Raw genomic sequence first — 17,681 nt, 5'->3', positions numbered from 1 at the left:
GGCGTGACCCAGTTTTCTGTGCAGTTCATGCACACACCCCTTATGAACCGGCAAATTATCCTGAACCACCTGGGCTGCTTTAACAGGCTTGTCCTGCATTACATATAACCCATTTTCCAACTTTGCATGGCCACATACCTGAGTTCCATTCTTTATCAGACAACCATCCTGCGTGAACTTAACACTATACCCTGCATTAATCAAACAGCTTACAGACAGTAAACAATAGTCCAAACTGCTGACAAACAGAGTCTCTGGTAGAGTAGTGTTGAAGCACTGCAGGAAACATGTTCCCTGGCCATCAATCTTGCTTCTATGACCATCAGCAAGATAGATTGAGTCTTTTCCATCAGCTGGCTTCCCCAGGGTCTTAAAGTCCTCCCGACTGTTGCAGATAATCCTGCTGCTACCAGAGTCCAGCAACCATGTTCCTCGAGGTATCTTCCTCTCCTCTCGAGAAAATGCAGACACAAGATGAGCAGAACGCGTGTTCTTCTTCCCTGAAGAGAACCCCTTCTGCTTACATTTCTGCATCAATTGCTGTCTCTGCTCCATGTCGTCTCCTGGAGGTCTTGCCCTGCATTGACATTGGAGATGCCCGGCTTGGCTGCATCTATAGCATCTCCTCACCGCCATGCCCAAGTCCCAAACTTGGCGTTGCCCCATTGGCAGATTCTGCTGCTGGCCCCCTCGGCTGTAACTCCTCCGCTCTTGGAGTTCAGCCTGTCTGTCTGACCTTCTTTCTGCTTCTTCGGTCAATCTTCCAACCACATACTCAAGGGTCAGATCTCGGGGACACATACTCTCTATGCTGTTAATCACAGGCAACCAGCTTTCAGGCAAACTTGAAAGGATAATGTAGGTTTGATCAGTTTCATCCTAACGCTTACCTCTCTGTTGTAGTTGAAGAAACAGAGATTTCAGTGTTTGAAGATGAGTTGCCAAACTCTCACCTTCTTTCATAACAGTCCTGAACAGCCTTTTGGTCAGAGAAATTATAGTTCCAGCAGTTTCTCTGACATGCATTGCCCTTAATAAATTCCAGCACTCTAACGCTGTGCTGGCATTTGCTACATGCAATAACTGAGAGTTGCTCAAACACAGCATAATTTGGGCACGAGCCCTTTCATCCAGCTGTCTTTTCTCAGTAGAGTCCCGTCTCAAAACCTCAGTTTCAACACAGTCCCATAGTCCATCTCTCCTTAACAACTGCTGCATTTTTATTGACCAACTCAGCCAGTTGCTTTCTGAGAGAAGTTCAAAAGGGATGCCTCCCCCAATATTTACAACTTGGGAAGACTGGAAATCTGCCATCTCTGCTGGTGCTTGCTGAGTCCCTTCTGTGGGGTCTCCAGCAATCTCTCCTGACTCTCTCTTTAGAGTCCGACTGGACAGTCCTGGCTGGCACTCACCGGCTTCTAGCTGCTGCCTCTGTTGACCCTCAGGTCCCGCCTGGCTCTGCAACTGGTATAGCTGCTCTGTGAGTCGCCTACTGTGGTCCTCTAGCAGTTCAAACTGTTCCAGTAGCCGACGCTGAGTGCTTTCCTGATCCTCAGATCCTGGCCGCTCCAGTGTCGCTGCAGACAGTTACGGCTATAAATCCTCAATGATGATGTCATCTGGATGGAAGAGAATGAGAAGAGAATGCAAATGAAAATGAAAATGAGATTTCCCCACAGGCCTTTAGTCAAAGGGCGCTGTCTCCAAGGTGTGGGGCTTACCTTCTTTTGGCTTCCGGCGGAAGCACGCCAGTTCCGGCCGAACTACTGTCATCTGCAGGGGAAAGAAAAATCGGGGTCAGATGGGAGCAAGAGAGCACAGAAGCAGCGCCAAGCCAGGAAGGACAGGTCTCCCTCTGTCTTGGGCCCAATCCCTTGTTCCAGAGGACCTCCCTGGGCCCTGCAGCCTCCTGGGCAGAGGTGGAAGGGCAGCAGCAGGAAAGGGGGCAGTAAAAGCCTCTGGCCTCATCCTGGCCCCCAGGGACACCCCCCGCAAATTCTGCACTAAAGATCACTTGGGGATGTGATCTTGGCGGGGATGGAAGTAACCAAAGAAATGAATAGAAGAAGGCAAGGTACTTACTCTGAGTTTGGGATATTTCCTGGCAATGGCCAGCAGCAAAGAGATGCTGCTGGCCGCAAGTTGTTGTGCCTCCCCACTTTCCCCCAGGGCGTATCCTCTGAGGTCCTGCAGGAGGAAAGAGCATTTCAGAGTCAGGGGCCAGTCTGGGCCAAAGCGGCCCCCACTGCCCCCACCACGGAGTCCCTGGTACTTCTGGACCATGAGGGGTTGCCAGCTTTGGTCTTGGACCAAATTGGGGGCCAAACAGGCTCTGTGCCCCAGAAATGGGGCAGTCCATTGGGTAAGGGATGGGGGGGGGACAACCCTAAAATCACCCTGGATGCCATAGGGACACTTACACTGAGGAGTTGAAGGAGGGTGCCAGGGTTGGGTGCTTCCATAAGAAGACTGCCCAGCAGAAGCCGGTAGTGCCTCTTCAGTTCCTGCGGGAAAAGAGAGAAGAGAGTTGGATTCTGCAAGGGTGTGATGAAGAGGAAGAAAGAGCCTGTGAAGGGAAGTCAAAACAAAGGACATACTTCTCTCTTCTCCTCCTCCTCCTCCTCCTTGGCCCCACACAACACGGCCTCCAACATCCTGTGCAGGATGGCACTAATCATGTCAGAGGTGAATTTGGGCCTCATCGTGCTGCAGAAATGAAAGGGAGAGGGTTAGAGTCTCCCTTGCCCCTTTCTCCCTCCCGCCTGCTCTTTCCCCCTGGAGTTCTCCCCCCCCCCCACAACCCCATCCACGCCAAAGACCCCACTCACCTTAGCTGGAGGAGGGCCTCCAAGGCAAGGGCCAGGGTCAGGGGCCGATCCCTGAAGTGCTCCAAGGGCCCCAAGATGTCCTGGAAGAGAACAGAGGAGGAAAATCAGCTCCGACCCCAAACACCAGGCTTGGCTTTGCAGGGGAATGGCAACCCCATGGCCTAAGCCGGCAGGGTCCTCCTCCCCACAGATGCACAACCCCTTTCCCCCACCACTCACCAGAATTTTATGGGCTGTCTCCTCCTTGGAGCACATCAGGGATCGGCGCCCCCTGAGCTCAGCTGCCTGGCAGCTGTTGATGACCCCCAGGATGTAGAGCTGTTCATCCTCTAGCAGCTGAAATGCAAAAGTCAGGCTGTCAGTTCCTCGTGAGGGGAGGGCTTCTCCGCATCTGAGAGTGCAGAGTGGGGGCAAAGAGCCTGGAGGACAGCGGGGGGGGGGCAGGTCTGAGGGATCCAGTCCCTGCTCTTGTTTTCTCCAATACTTACCCCTGGGGCTGGGATGCTGAACCGCAGCAGCACTGCAAACAGAAGGACAGGGGAAGAGGTGAGTCTTCTTTTGCATCCTTGGACCAGTTGCCCCCCCTGCCCATCCCTGCCCTCCTCTGTCCAAAAAAGGAGGGCCACTGGCTTACCTGGCGCCACGGGCTGCTCTGTGTCTGGCTGGGGGGCCACCCTGTGGCAGCGCCTGAAGAGGCGCCTTAAGCACCTGATCCTAGAAGAGATGAGCGGAAAGAGTGACTCAGATGCTGGCAGCCCCAATTCTTTTTTTTATAATGATTTTTATTGGTTTTTTAACACATATTTAACACAAACAATACACAATACGATAACAAACACATAAACATGTAAAATTTCAAAACCTTCTTTTCTTGAACCCTGTTTCTCCGACTTCCCCATACCTTCCCTTTCTGCATCCCTATTTTCAAATTTCTTCCAGCAAATCCTCACTTCAGAATTTAACTAATTAACCTTTTACTCCCCCTGTCTTTTACCAAATCAATACAGCTGTAACCTCTTAATTTCCCTAACCTTGGCATTTTAGCACTCATTTATTTTATAATAGTTCTCTTAAGATAGACTTTAAATTTCTTCCAATCTTCCTCCACCGTCTCTTTTCCTTGGTCTCGGATTCTGCCAGTCATCTCAGCCAGTCCCATGTAGTCAATCACCTTCGTCTGCCATTCTTCCAGTGTGGGTAGTTCTTGTGTCTTCCAAGGACTCTTGCTGCTGTTGTGGCGTACATAAAAAATGTTCTATCTTTCTTTGACACCAATTGGCCGACCACGCCCAGGAGAAAAGCCTCTGGTTTCTTGAGGAAGGTATACTTAAATACCTTTTTCATTTCATTATAAATCATCTCCCAGAAGGCCTTAATCCTTGGGCAAGTCCACCAAAGGTGAAATAATGTACCTTCAGTTTCCTTACATTTCCAACATTTATTATCAGGCAGATGGTAGATCTTTGCAAGCTTGACTGGTGTCATGTACCACCTGTAAATCATTTTCATAATATTCTCTCTTAAGGCATTACATGCCGTAAACTTTATACCGGTGGTCCATAACTGTTCCCAGTCAGCAAACATAATGTTATAACCGAAGTCTTGTGCCCATTTAATCATAACTGATTTAACCGTCTCATCCTGTGTATTCCACTTCAGCAACAAATTATACATTCTTGACAAAATTTTAGTATTGGGTTCTAACAATTCTGTTTCTAATTTGGATCTGTCCACCTGGAAACCAATTTTCCTGTCTTGTTTAAACACCTCCATTATTTGATAATAATGGAGCCAATCTCGAACTTTAGACTTCAATTTCTCATAGCTCTGTAGTTTCACCTTGTCCCCCTCTTGCTCTAAAATTTCCCAATATTTTGGCCATTTAGATTCCATATTAAGTTTTTTCACCTCCTTAGCTTCCATTGGCGACAGCCACCTTGGGGTTGTGGCAGCCCCAATTCTTGGGGGGTGTTTGGGGGTGAGGAGGGGAGTCTGGAGAATACAGTGAACCACTGCCGAATTGGCAGAACAGAAAAATGTATGTGGAGCCTAATTGATACTTGCCGACCCACTCTGACCAATTCCTTCCATCTCTCTGCAGTTCAGTGACCTGAAGGGGCATCACCAGAGCCTGAAAGAGGCAGCCCAAAACATGAAGGGCTGGCAGAGAGAGAAAGGAGGTCCCAAGTGCTCTGGGTTCAAGAGCTACCGCCATGTCAGGGCCCAGAGAGCCTGGCCCCCTCATTCATGAAGTCAAGCAGTGTATAAATTTCATGAAGCATTGTTACCAGAATTTTTGGAAAGGGTGGCGGGGGGTTTCGCCCTTCAGCAGGCACCATACCCCACTCTGACTGTACCCCAGATCAACACCTTCACGTCTGCAAATGTCCCCACAAAAAAACATCCTGACACAGTCCTTTCCTTTTTCTATTCCAAAGGCTGCCATAAATAAGGGTAGAACATTTGCCCTAATGAAGGCTGAGCCTTTCGCTTACAAGGCGCTCAACCAATCAGCTCAGACTACCCAAATATCCAATAGCAACCAATGAGCGCCATGAAACAGTGCCCTCCAGCACAAAGCACTGACAACAACAACAGAACAAAGCACACAGGCACTGCAGCTGCCAACCAGCCGTGGCCTCTGCTCTACAAGTAGGAATTCCCACTGGGAAAAGGGGAAAGTCAGAACCAGCCATGAAAACCATTCTTGGTCCATTGAAACTAGTCTTTCAAGTTTCAGTCTAGGCTCTTGAACTACCAACCCAACTGTACGCTTGTGAAACATGGACCACTTATAAACGCCATCTCCAACTCCTTGAAAGATTCCATCAATGGTGTCTCCGAAAAATGTGACACACCACTTGGGAAGGCAGGCGAACTAACACCAGTGTCCTGGAAGAAGCAAAGATCACCAGTGTTGAAGCAATGATTCTTCAACACCAACTTCGCTGGACTGGTCATGTGGTGTGGATGCCTGATGATTGTCTTCCAAAGCAACGACTCTATTCCAAACTTAAAAATGGAAGGCGTAATGCTGGTGGTCAACAAAAGAGGTTTAAAGAATATCTCAAGGCCAATCTAAAAACATGTTGTATAAACAAAATATAATACAAAAAAGAATAAGAGAGGCTAAAATCAAGCATTTACAAGAAGAAATAGGCAAACAAGAAAAATTATTAGCGAAAACAACAAAAAACGAGATCGCAAACCAAACCATTAAAATATTAGAAACACAGCTCTCAACACTCTTAAATGATGAAATAGAAAGAAATTTAAAATGGATGAACAAAAATCATTTGAATTTGGAAACAGACCAGGTAAATTACTTGCATGGCAGATAAAGAAAAGACAGGGAAAGACAAATAAAGTAGTATATGAAGGAAAAGCAGTGGAGACGGAAGAAGGAATAAATAAATGCTTTGTAAAATACTTCACCAATCTATTAAAAAGGTTCAGAAACTCGACAACAAATTATAAAATATCTTCAAGGAAAACAAATCCCAAAAATAGGTGAAAACAAACGGAAGCAGCTAAACGCACCAGTAACAACAATGGAGATACAACAAGCAATTTCCAATCTTAAACTGGGGAAGGCTCCAGGTGCAGATGGACTATCCGCGATACACTACCAAAGGTTAGAAGATGCTATAACAATGCCTTTTAAAAAATTAATGAACGAGATCATGCAAGAAGGAAAAATACCAAAGTTGTGGCAAGAAGCCAATATTGTATTAATTCACAAACAAAGCACAGCTAGAGAATTAGTTAACAATTACAGACCCATATCATTATTAAATAATGATTATAAATTGTTCGCAGGGATATTAGCAAATAGGCTGAAATCGGATGTAATAAACCAAGACCAAGTAGGATTCCTCCCAAATAGGCATATAATGGCAAATAGGAGAATAGTATTTGATCTAATTGAATATTTGGAAATGAGACCCAACAAAAAAGCGGCGTTTATGTTAACAGATGCCGAGAAGGCTTTCGATAACCTATCAAGATCGTTCCTTCAGGAAGTAGCAGAAGCAGTAGGACTGCTGAAAACTACTGCAGAGCAATAAACACAATATATGAAAACCAGCAGGGATGTTTAATAATAAATGGTGAAAAGACGGATCCTTGAAATCTAGAGAAAGGTACCAGGCAAGGATGCCCGCTTTCACCGTTCCTTTTTATACTAACTTTGGAAATCCTGATTTTAGAAATAAAGAAAGAAAAAGAGATAAAGGGAATTACATGAGGCAAGGATGTTTTCAAAATTAGAGCTTTTGCGTACAATATTATATTAGCACCTGAGGAGCCAGGAAACAGTCTAATGAAAGCACTGAGGATAATGAATGAGTTCGGGAAAGTAGCAGGCTTCAAGATAAATATGTCAAAAACAAAACTTATGGCAAAAAACATACAGGAATTAGAAAAGAGCGAACTACAGGAGAAATTGGGTTTGGAAATTGTTACAAAAGCAAAATATTTTGGTATAGAATTGACGATGAAAAATATTAATCTATTTGGAAACAATTATGAAAAAGCCTGGAAGGAAAATAGAAGAGATCTAGAAACCAGGAGTAGATTAAAGCTGACGTTACTGGGGAGAATATCTATAATTAAGATGAATGTTTTACCCAAAAAGATATATTTGTTCCAAACAATACCAATAATAATGAAAGAAAATTGTTTTGATGAGTGGAAAAAAGATCTAACAAAATTCATATGGCAAACCAAAAAAACCACACATAAGGTATAAACTATTAACAGCTAAAAGGGAGAGAGGAGGACTGGCATTACGAAATCTAAAATTATATTATGAAGCAGAATGTCTGGTGTGGTTAAAAGAATGGATTATATTGAAAAACACTAGTATTTTAAATCTAGAAAGTTTTGACAATAGGTATGGATGGCAGACCTACCTAGCATACGAGAAGGTTAAGGTACATAATGGCTTCAAAAAGCATATACTCAGAAATTCATTGTTTTAAGTTTAGAATAAACTTTAAGTTTAGAATAAACTTTAAGTTTAGAATAAACTTTAAAGTTTTAAAGTTTAGGAATAAACAGCTATTAGAGCCACAAATCCCTTTATGGATCTCTCCATTAGAAACCCATGCAGTTAAAAAACACAATATGAATCCGAACTGGGCAACATATAGACAAATACTGGAAGAAGACCAAGGAAAGTTAAAATTAAAAACATATGAAGAATTAAAACAATATGGGATGGATAATTGGCAATATATACAATTAAAAAGTGTGTTTAAGCCAGATCAAAGATTTTGCCAAAGAACAATTGCTATTTAGCACCATTATATTTCGAAACAATAGGAAATTATTATCAAAAATTTACACTATTATTGGACTATGATTTGATGAAGAGGTAAAAGAAATAATGGTCAAATGGGCACAAGATATCGGCCATACTATATACTTAGAACAATGGTAGAAACTCTGTCGCGAGGATATTTGCTTTGCCCACCAACCCAAACAGATAAGCTTTGGGATTTTTTTAATCAAGAGTTTGTTTAGCATTTTCTTAAGTTCCTCATGTATTATTCCCCAAAACTTCTTTATTTCCTTGCAACCCCACCACATATGAATTATCATTCCAGGTTCTTTGTTACATTTCCAACAAAGGTTGGATTTGAATTTATAAATTTTGGCAAGTTTAACTGGTGTTAAATACCACCTGTAAAACATTTTAACCAAATTTTCCTTTATCGTATAGCAGGTGGTAAAGCGAATATCCTCGCGACAGAGTTTCTCCCATTGTTCTAAATATATAGTATGGCCGATATCTTGTGCCCATTTGACCATTGTTTCTTTTACCTCTTCATCCATAGCGATTGTTCTTTGGCAAAACCTTTTCTTTGATCTGCCTTAAAACACTCTTTTCTGCTCAGAAGGAAGATGGTGACCAGAGGAGGCACTTGGGACATGGCTAGGGGCAGCCATCATCCCTGAAGCATGAGACCACGTACACAGCAACCCTTCTGCCGGGGTGATCATCACTGCCCTCCTGGTCTCCGAGTGCCAGACAGGTAGCCATCTCAAGGACAAGAGTGGATCTGAAGGAGGTGAGGACAGGTGACCCCACCTAGGCCCGAAGTCACACCCCCCCCCCACAACCAGGCCTCAAACTGTCCAAAATTCCTTTTCTTTCCTCTAAAAAATCCACAGCTAAAGTTTTCCTCTGTTTTCTCAGAAGATGCTGTTGAAAGGCAAAATGTTACTCTTTTATTAGTACGAGAGAGCTTCAAAAAGCAAATGAACAGACTCTGTCAAGCAGTGGCGTAGCGTGGGTTGTCAGCACCCGGGGCAAGGCAAGTAATTTGCGCCCCCTAACCCGTGGATTTGCACCCCCTAACCCGTGGATTTGTGCCCCCTAACCCCCAGATGTTGCGCCTGGTGCGGCCGGGCCCCCCTGCACCCCCCACGCTATGCCACTGCTGTCAAGCAAGCCTGAGAACTGAGTCTTATCTCACTCTAGTTGCAACATCTTGAACACGCTGAACCGCAAGGGTCCTCGACCCACCCCCCTATGGCTTCTCATCCCCCTTTCCTGGGAAGAGTCCAAAAGAGTCCCAAGACAGGAGCTTTCTGTTCATGCTCAGAGGCAGGACTCTTGAGGAGGAGGAGAAGGGGAGGGAACTGGAAGGGGAATATATACTCTGTGCAAATGGCTGTGAACTCGTGCTTGTTTTGTGACTATATCACACTTGCTCTTTCTACCAGCCGGATGGCAGAATAAAGCTTTTTCTCTGAAACTATTCCTTGAGAGTCTGTTGACTCCCATTTCCCTTTCCCGGGCGCAAAGCTCTTCTCACCCAAGGCTAAAAAGGCTACAGATCCAACCTACATGGATTGGGGACTTGGCCAGGACAATAGGGGGTACTCAACTTGGCTGGGAAACAGGACCATGTATATATTTTTCTTTGTTTCACTTAATGGGTGTAAGGTGGAGGTCAAGGGAGGGACAGGAACAAACCTGATACTCAGGTGTCTGCCAGAAAAACCTCCCAGTTTGTGACACACACCCCCCCCCCCGTAGATGAAGAGAAAGGGGTGCTACTTACAGTCTGCCCATGTCGTCCACAAAAACCCTAACTATACAGAGTATGCACAGGTGTGCACAAAAAAACAAAACAAAAAATTAAAACAAAGAACAAAAAATAAATTAAAATAAATAAAAGTGTTAAAATAAAAGAATAAAAGAAAATAAAAATAGATCAAATCAAATAAATCAAATAAAAGTAATAAATGAAATAAAAATAAAAATAAGAAACCAAAAAAGAACAAATCACTAAATCTCCGCTTACTCTCACCAACTGCCACCACCAACTGCCACCACCACCTCTCTCCTCTAAGCTCTCCTCACTAACCCACAATGGCCACCTGCAAGTCAGTGGCTTTTAAAGGAGAAGCAAGAGATGTCACAAAGGAGGGCGGGTCCTTGTCACCGTGGCAATCCCCCCACCAGGACCTGGCCCCACCTGGCCCTTCCTGAGTGGTGATGCTCCTCTGTCAGAACTCGGAGGCACCTGCTGTTCCGCCTGCAGAATGCTCAATCCCAAACTCTCTAGCCCTACGACTGGCTCTGCCACGATAAATCCATTTGTTTCTAAGGTGCTTGGTGCCTCTCTTTTTCTACGTTTGCTGCGGGGGGCTTAATAATATCGCTACCCTTCTGCACTCTGTGAATTAAGCAGGGCATGGATTTGCAAGCATTTGTAACTTCTGCCACATAATTTTCAGGTGGAACTCAAATTGGGAGAGAAAAGGGTAAATGCAGCCTGCTCTTTCCATGTGGGGGGGGGGCACATTTCGTGGTGCATGCAAGATTAATGGTGGGCCATAACATTAAAGGCAGGCATGTTGCGGACCTGTCTGGCCTAAGTGGGGAAAGGAACCATCAAATTCGCTCATAAAACCTCTCTGGCATGGGAGCACATGAATTCCAGAGCCATGGGCACATGAATGCTTCACAGTCTGTTGTTTTTCTGCGGAATTCACATTTGGAAATATGCCCAGACGCAAAGAGCACATACCTGCTTCTTTCCAAAGGAGTGCTAAAATCAATTAACAAGTCCCCAAAGAGGCAGGCCTGTTCCAGTCCCCACCTCAGATAGTCTCAAAGGGCAAGGAAGCCAGTGCAAATTTATCAGCAATTTCAGCAGAAGTTGTGTCTCAAGAGTGCAGCGGCTAACTTTTGGCTGACAAAAATTCTGGCACCTTGGCTGAGTGTCCTGGAGCATGCACAGAAATCCTTGACCTCCAAGGGGGGTGTAGCATTTCAAAGACCGCAGGGCAAATGTGCTCCTGAGCATATGCAGAATCCTTTTCCTCTGGTGAGGTGTGGGGAACCTTTGGCCACCCCAGCTCTTGCTAGACTGCAACTCCTCTCAACTCCAGCAAGCAGGAGTTCAGCAACATCTGGAGGGCCAAAGGTTCCCCACACCTGAGCTGGACTGTGCAGGTATCTGTGGATTCTGGAGTCCCAGAATTCACCTTAGGTATATTTTTTATGTTAGTGACTTCACCTGCCTAATGCCGCATAGGGGGTGACCTAGGATGAGATGGCTGGCAGGAACTCATGCTATGGCCTGGCTGACTTGCTTGCACAGTAAACGGGAGACTCAGTGTGTAATCTGATCACAGTGAAGAACGGTCACAAATTCCCCAAATCTCTTGCTAAGCAGCAAAACTCTGTATTGCTGCGTCTGCCTGCTGGCGTTCACAGCAGAAAGCCATTCGTACTTCTGCCTCTGTTCTGGTCTCTGAATGGAAGCATGGTTCGTATCCCACTACTGACACCAGTGTCTGTTGACCCTTAGATGTGGATTCCAGAGTTTTGCAGGAATGGGTAACTTAGCAGCATTTTAAGCAGCTCTTGTAAAGTTGGAAAGGACCACAAGGGTCATCTAGTCCAACCCTCTGAAATGCAAGAATCCTTTTGCCCAACATGGCACGCTTCCACCCTGGATTAAGAGTCTCGTGCTCTACAAACTGAGGCGTATGTTCTGGTATAAAATAAAAATAAATTCAGCTGATCTTAAGAAAGACCCTCAGCTGTGGATTGTTGGTTGACACTGCAGGGGTGTGTGAGAGACAGTACAGACCCTCCAAGTGTCTCTACTTTCCAGGGACAGTCCTGGATTTACAGAAGTCATTCTGGTTTCTGATTTGATCCTGGAAAGTCCCACTTTCTCTATTTACATCAGAAAAATGTTGGAGGGTGTGGTATGATGTCCCTGTTTTCATCAGAAAAATGTTGGGAGGGCATGGAGTCGTGCGATCCTGGAGCCAAGAAGATCAAGTACGGTAACTATGCAACCTTTGGAAGGCAGCTGAAGGCAGCCCAACCCCAACCCCTGCCATAAGTCTCCACATGCAGCTGCTGGGTGACCTTGGGCTAGTCACACGTCTCTCAGCCCCACTCACCTCACAGAGTGTTTGTCGTGGGGGAGGAAGGGAAAGGAGAATGTTAGCCGCTTTGAGATTCCTCTGGGTAGTGATAAAGTGGGATATCAAATCCAAACTCCTCCTCCTCCTCCTGGGTTTAAAACCCAAAGAACTATTGCCAGGCAGTGTAGACGAGGGTTGGGGGGATCTCAGGCCTGGGAGACAAATGCAGTCTTCCAAGTTTTCATCTGTTGTGGCATAATCTATTTATTTGTAACAGTACTGTAAGTCACTTTGAGACCTTTGGGTAACAAGTGACTAGCAAATCTAATAAATAATAATAATGTCACCATCATTATCATCATCATCATCATCTGGGCCTTGGGACTCTCCCCATGTCAAATGCTCTTACATCCCTCATTAGCCTTACTTGGGACCCTCCTTGGGTGTTTTTGCCTGGCTGGAATCTGTCCTTGAACTCTGATACAGATCCTTGCCTGCATGAACGGCCTATACACAATAGTGGCTCTGTGTTTGTAGAAAGTAGCCTACTGTACAAATGTTAATTTTACATTCTTAGCCCTACCTACTTTCACCTCTGGCCCCACCCACCCCTGACATGTGTTCATTGCAAAATGGTACAGAAAGGAATGGAGCCCTCAAGCTAAAACTTCCTTCACCTCTGGAGTAGACAATACTGAGCTAGATGGACCAACAGTGGGTGACTCAGTGCAAGTTAGTTCCTTTCGTTTGTGAGCAACTCCTACAGGCAAATTGTGTATAAATTTGTGATGGTGTTTTAACATACCAAACAGTCCAAATCTTTCTGTTATGACAGCTTAATCAGAAGCTGCCACATGCTCAGAGTTAAACTGGCAACAACACACCTGGCAGTTCATGTAAGGTGACCCATAATCTAAGGTTGAGACCATTTCCTCTTCTTACAAGTTTTCCATGGCTTCAACAATTATCTGGCAGGCTTTGATTCAACAGGTGACGCTCACCTGCATATCTGTGCTCCATCACAGAACAGGCAATGAGGTTGAGGGGTGGCCATGTAACAGACGGAGGCAAGGTTACACCAAGAACATAATAATGCCCACTTCTAAACCTATCCATGCTTCTTAACCTGATGAGACAATACCACTGTACATCAATGTACACCTAGAGGATTGTGTAATAATTGCAGAGGAAGCTCCACTAACCTCTACAAACTAGCAAATTAAAAAAATCAGGGGTGACGCTGGACCAAAAAAAGGGGGTGGGGTGGGATTTATTTCATTTATTTATAAGAGTATTTCTATGCCAGTATATCATAAAATGTCAGGGCAGTTCTACAGTGTTAAAACATGAAACACAATTTATAAAAAATACAAATAACAAAGTGACTGGCTAATATTAATATATATATATATATATATATATATATATATATATATATATATATATATATATATGCAGGTTTTGGTGTCTTCGGGTGTCTTCCCGTGTAAGAGTTGGGGTGTCTAGGCGACGTTTCGACGAGGTCTCACTCGTCATCTTCAGGCTGGTGCTTTCGGCTTCTTGTTACTGGAACAGAGCTCCAGCCTGAAGCACCAGCCTGAAGATGACGAGTGAGACCTCGTCGAAACGTCGCCTAGACACCCCAACTCTTACACGGGAAGACACCCGAAGACACCAAAACCTGCATTCCTGTACCCGTGAAAATCTACGAAAGCATATATAGTCCGGCCACAACCGGACTTAATGGTCAGGGGTCCCTTTACCTTTTAATAAAAAAAATAAAAATTAAATAACAGCAAAGGCATGTCAGCATAAAAGGATCTTTAAGAGAAGCTTGAAAGTCAAACACATGGAAGACTTTCAAATCTCTTTTGGAAGAGATTCTGAGGCTGGTCTGTAACCCTGGGGGACAACAGGCAGTGCCCCTCCATATGATCTCCATGACTGAGCTGGGATATAAGGGCTCAGGTGGCCCTTAAGATATCCTGGACCCAAGTTCTTTAGTGGGGGGGTTGTATATCAACACAGAAACTGACCTGGTAAGATATAGGCAACCAGTGCTGATGTTCTGGAAGCGATGTCACATGCTGTCAGCTGTCTGCCTGAATTGGCTCAGGAGAAATATACTTCCTGGAATTCATAACATCTTTTCCTACTGAAGGCCAGTTGAAAATTATGCTCTATGAGCCTGTCGACCTGCTGCCACTTCCACTTGCTGACCAAAGAAAGGTAAGTTTTGGGGAGAGGATGGTCAGCTGCAAAGGGACAAGCATAATCAAGGCAAATGCAGTCTGCTTATAGCAGGCTATGCCTCCCTCAATTTTGCTAGCAGGGTTTCAGTCAGAAGTATCCAACTGTGCATGTTCCTCAGATTGAATTCATCTAACTTTCCTAGTAATCAAACAGGCATTCTTTCCAGTTCTTCGTTTCTAAACTAAACCAAAGACGAAGAGGCATATTGTGGATTTCTCAGAGAACCAGCAGGTGGCTACCTTTCCACATTAGCAGTCTGGGATTAAGTTTATGCTTTGCTGGCAAATAATTTCCCTTTTCAACAGGGACTAACAACCCAGTCAAATTTAAGCCTTTTTAAGCCCTGTTTATTTCCACTGGAGACTTTTCAGCATGAATTTCTTGGTAAACATGTGTAGAATCAAGTAGCACATCAAGGGATGGGGGTGGAGATCCTATTCAGTTCTCATTTTAGGAGAACCCTAATTCTATTTTTTTATGTCCTGAAACTATTCTCAGAATTTTTACTTCTCAAAATCCTGCAATGCAGTTCTCCATCCAAGTCATGTGTACAAAAATGTATTTACTAAGGTAAAGTGTGCATAAAAATGCATTTATTTGGTAAAAATAGCACACAAAGATTTCTTATATTGCTGTACAGAAAAGTGCTTGAAGAAACAAATAGGTGACAAGGAGCATGCTGGCAGTAAAGCACACCATTCAGAGTTAAAGTTAACTATTCGCAAAAGCACAATCTTCACAGACTTGGCTGCATGAGCACAGCAGCTCATCCCTGGTAGGTCTGAACCCATGAATCAGTTGCCGAGACCGAAAGCCCCTGTCTCCCCACAAAAAGCCCTCCATGGCTTTTCCCAGGCAATCAGAGACTGGGCCTGCATGCAGTCTTCCACTGCTCCGCCTGCTTCTGCCCTCTTCTGGTTCTGGGAGACAAGGTAGGAGTGGAGCTTGTTGAAGAAGCAGGAGGAGACACCCATGACATCTCTGCCTCCCCATCACCTGCTTCAGCTTGGAATTGGGCCTGGCAACTAATGGGCAGCCAGTGCAGAGTCGGGTCAAGCAGATCTTGCCTGATATTAGCTCCATGTGGGAAAACACATTGGAACCACACAGAGGCATTTTAAGTCTATCAGTCACTGTAGGACATGAACATAAGTAGAGTCCCGGTGGATCAGACCAAAGGCCTGTCTAGTCCAGCATCCTGTTTCTGAAAGAGGCTAATGGAAAACCCACAAGCAGGGCATCTGATGGCCTTTAGCTAAGTGGAATTTCTACCTACTTCTGCATCAGTAGAGGAGGTCTACTGCCTTCAAGCGTTGCTCATGGGCCTTCCAGAGAAGAGAACCAGTGTGGTGTAGTGGTTAAGAGTGGTTAAGATTCGTAATCTGGTGAACCGGGTTCGCGTCTCCGCTCCTCCACATGCAGCTGCTGGGTGACCTTGGGCTAGTCACACTTCTCTGAAGTCCCTTAGCCCCACTCACCTCACAGAGTGTTTGTTGTGGGGGAGGAAGGGAAAGGAGAATGTTAGCCGCTTTGAGGCTCCTTCGGGTAGTGATAAAGTGGGATATCAAATCCAAACTCTTCTTCTTCTTCTTCTATTTGGCCACTTAGTGAAATAGGCTCTTGAATTAGGTGGACATTTTGGTCTGATCCAGCAGGGGTCTTTTTATGTTCGTGAATTGAAATGCTCCAATCTTCATGGCTGGCCACAGATCCACAAACAACCAGGACTGGCATCCGTACAACATGAAAGAGAAACAATGCTTGTTTCAGTTAAAACCTTCTGGTTTAAGTATATTGCACTGCTAAGTTGGGGAAACAATCCCAAAGTAAATCCGAAACTCAACTGTCACATTGCCAACTAATGTGATTATTACAATGTCATGGCGGCTTGGAAGTTAGCTCTAAATCCCGGGAACAAAAAATAATAATAATGAATCTTAACTTCTAGTTTTAAATATGTTTCTTTTACAGAGGAAGGAGGGCAGAGTTTGAACCGTGCCCCATTTGTACCCCAAATGCAAGCAGAAGTAAAAGGCTGTTCACAACACCAAGCAACACAGATGGTATTGGACCCCTAAATATATTGTAATCATCTTCATGGTGTGAAAGATTGATCAAAGGTGAAAAAGAGAGGAAAGCCTACAACATTTGAGGCTCTTTTAGTTTAGATAAAATATGAGTAAGAGGAAGCATGGATGGCTTATGAGAACACATGAGAACATGTTGACATTCAATGAAGCTGAGTACTGGAAGACTCAGGATAGATGGGAAAAAGTACTTCTGCATACAGCACTAAGGCAGGGATACGTTTCCGAGCACAATTCAAAGTGTTGGTGCTGACCTTTAAAGCCCTAAACGGCCTCGGTTCAGTATATCTGAAGGAGCGTCTCCACCTGCATAGTTCCACCCGGACACTGAGGTCCAGCACCAAGGGCCTTCTGGCGGTTCCCTCACTGCGAGAAGCCAAGTTACAGGGAACCAGGCAGAGGGCCTTCTCGGCAGTGGCACCAGGCCTGTGGAACGCCCTCCCATCAGATGTCAAAGAGAACAACAACTACCAGACTTTTAGAAGACATCTGAAGGCAGCCCTGTTTAGGGAAGCTTTTAATGTTTGATGTATTATAGTATTTTAATATTTTTTTGGAAGCCGCCCAGAGTGGCTGGGGAAGCCCAGCCAGAGGGGCGGGGTATAAATAATAAATTATTATTATTATTATTATTATTATTATTATTATTATTATTATTATTAAACTATGGACCTCATTCCCACAGGAGGCATTGATGGCCACCAACATGGATAACTTTAAGAGAGGGCTAGACAATTTTATAGAAGTAAAGGCTGCCAATGTCCTACCTCTGCTGCTAGGAGGCAGCATGCCACCGAATGACAATTGCTGGAAAATAACAAGCGGGGAAATGCAATGGATGAGCCTGGGAAAACCTTCCACGATCAAGGTATCTCCCCTTCCAGGTAAGTAATGTGCTGCCTTTGGCACACTTAAGTGGATGATTCAATAAGACCCTGGTTAATGAACAGCTGTGTCTGTGTGGAGCTGGAGCAATAATATATGTTGAATGTGTTCTTCTGTGCTGTAATGGTTGATTCTCCCTCTACCAAGTGTTTATCTGAGAAGACCTCCTAAAAAATGCATGAGTTGCTCTAAGTGTCCAGTGCATCTGTTTGACCTTCTTCTTCTT

At 44.7% G+C, this 17,681-nt stretch overlaps 1 protein-coding gene and 1 long non-coding RNA gene across 3 annotated transcripts; one reads left to right on the top strand and one right to left on the bottom strand.

Moving 5' to 3' along the window:
- Positions 1–1,455: 1,455 nt before the first annotated feature.
- On the bottom strand, positions 1,456–10,335 carry LOC308575989 (uncharacterized protein). Of its 2 annotated transcripts, XM_081175174.1 has the most exons (10): positions 9,902–10,333; positions 3,463–3,542; positions 3,317–3,348; positions 3,048–3,164; positions 2,829–2,908; positions 2,598–2,706; positions 2,421–2,504; positions 2,083–2,187; positions 1,722–1,773; positions 1,456–1,619 (listed from the first exon to the last, which is right to left on the bottom strand). In XM_081175174.1, exons 1-10 carry the CDS (start codon positions 9,910–9,912, stop codon positions 1,594–1,596), a joined length of 696 nt encoding a protein of 231 aa, XP_081031300.1. In that variant the 5' UTR covers positions 9,913–10,333; the 3' UTR covers positions 1,456–1,593. The 2 variants fall into 2 exon arrangements, with proteins under 2 accessions (XP_081031300.1, XP_081031299.1); XM_081175173.1 differs by having other exon boundaries at positions 1,478–1,773; positions 9,902–10,335.
- Positions 8,991–9,595, top strand: LOC308576078. Its single transcript, XR_014003063.1, has 2 exons — positions 8,991–9,113; positions 9,293–9,595. It is a non-coding gene; the product is annotated as an uncharacterized lncRNA (long non-coding RNA).
- Positions 10,336–17,681: the final 7,346 nt, after the last annotated feature.

This window comes from Podarcis bocagei (assembly GCF_964188305.1).
Source record: "Podarcis bocagei genome assembly, chromosome: 16".
Taxonomy (NCBI): domain Eukaryota; kingdom Metazoa; phylum Chordata; class Lepidosauria; order Squamata; family Lacertidae; genus Podarcis; species Podarcis bocagei.
The sequence above is the reverse complement of the archived record's forward strand: the minus strand, read 5'-3'. Positions and strand labels throughout refer to the sequence as shown.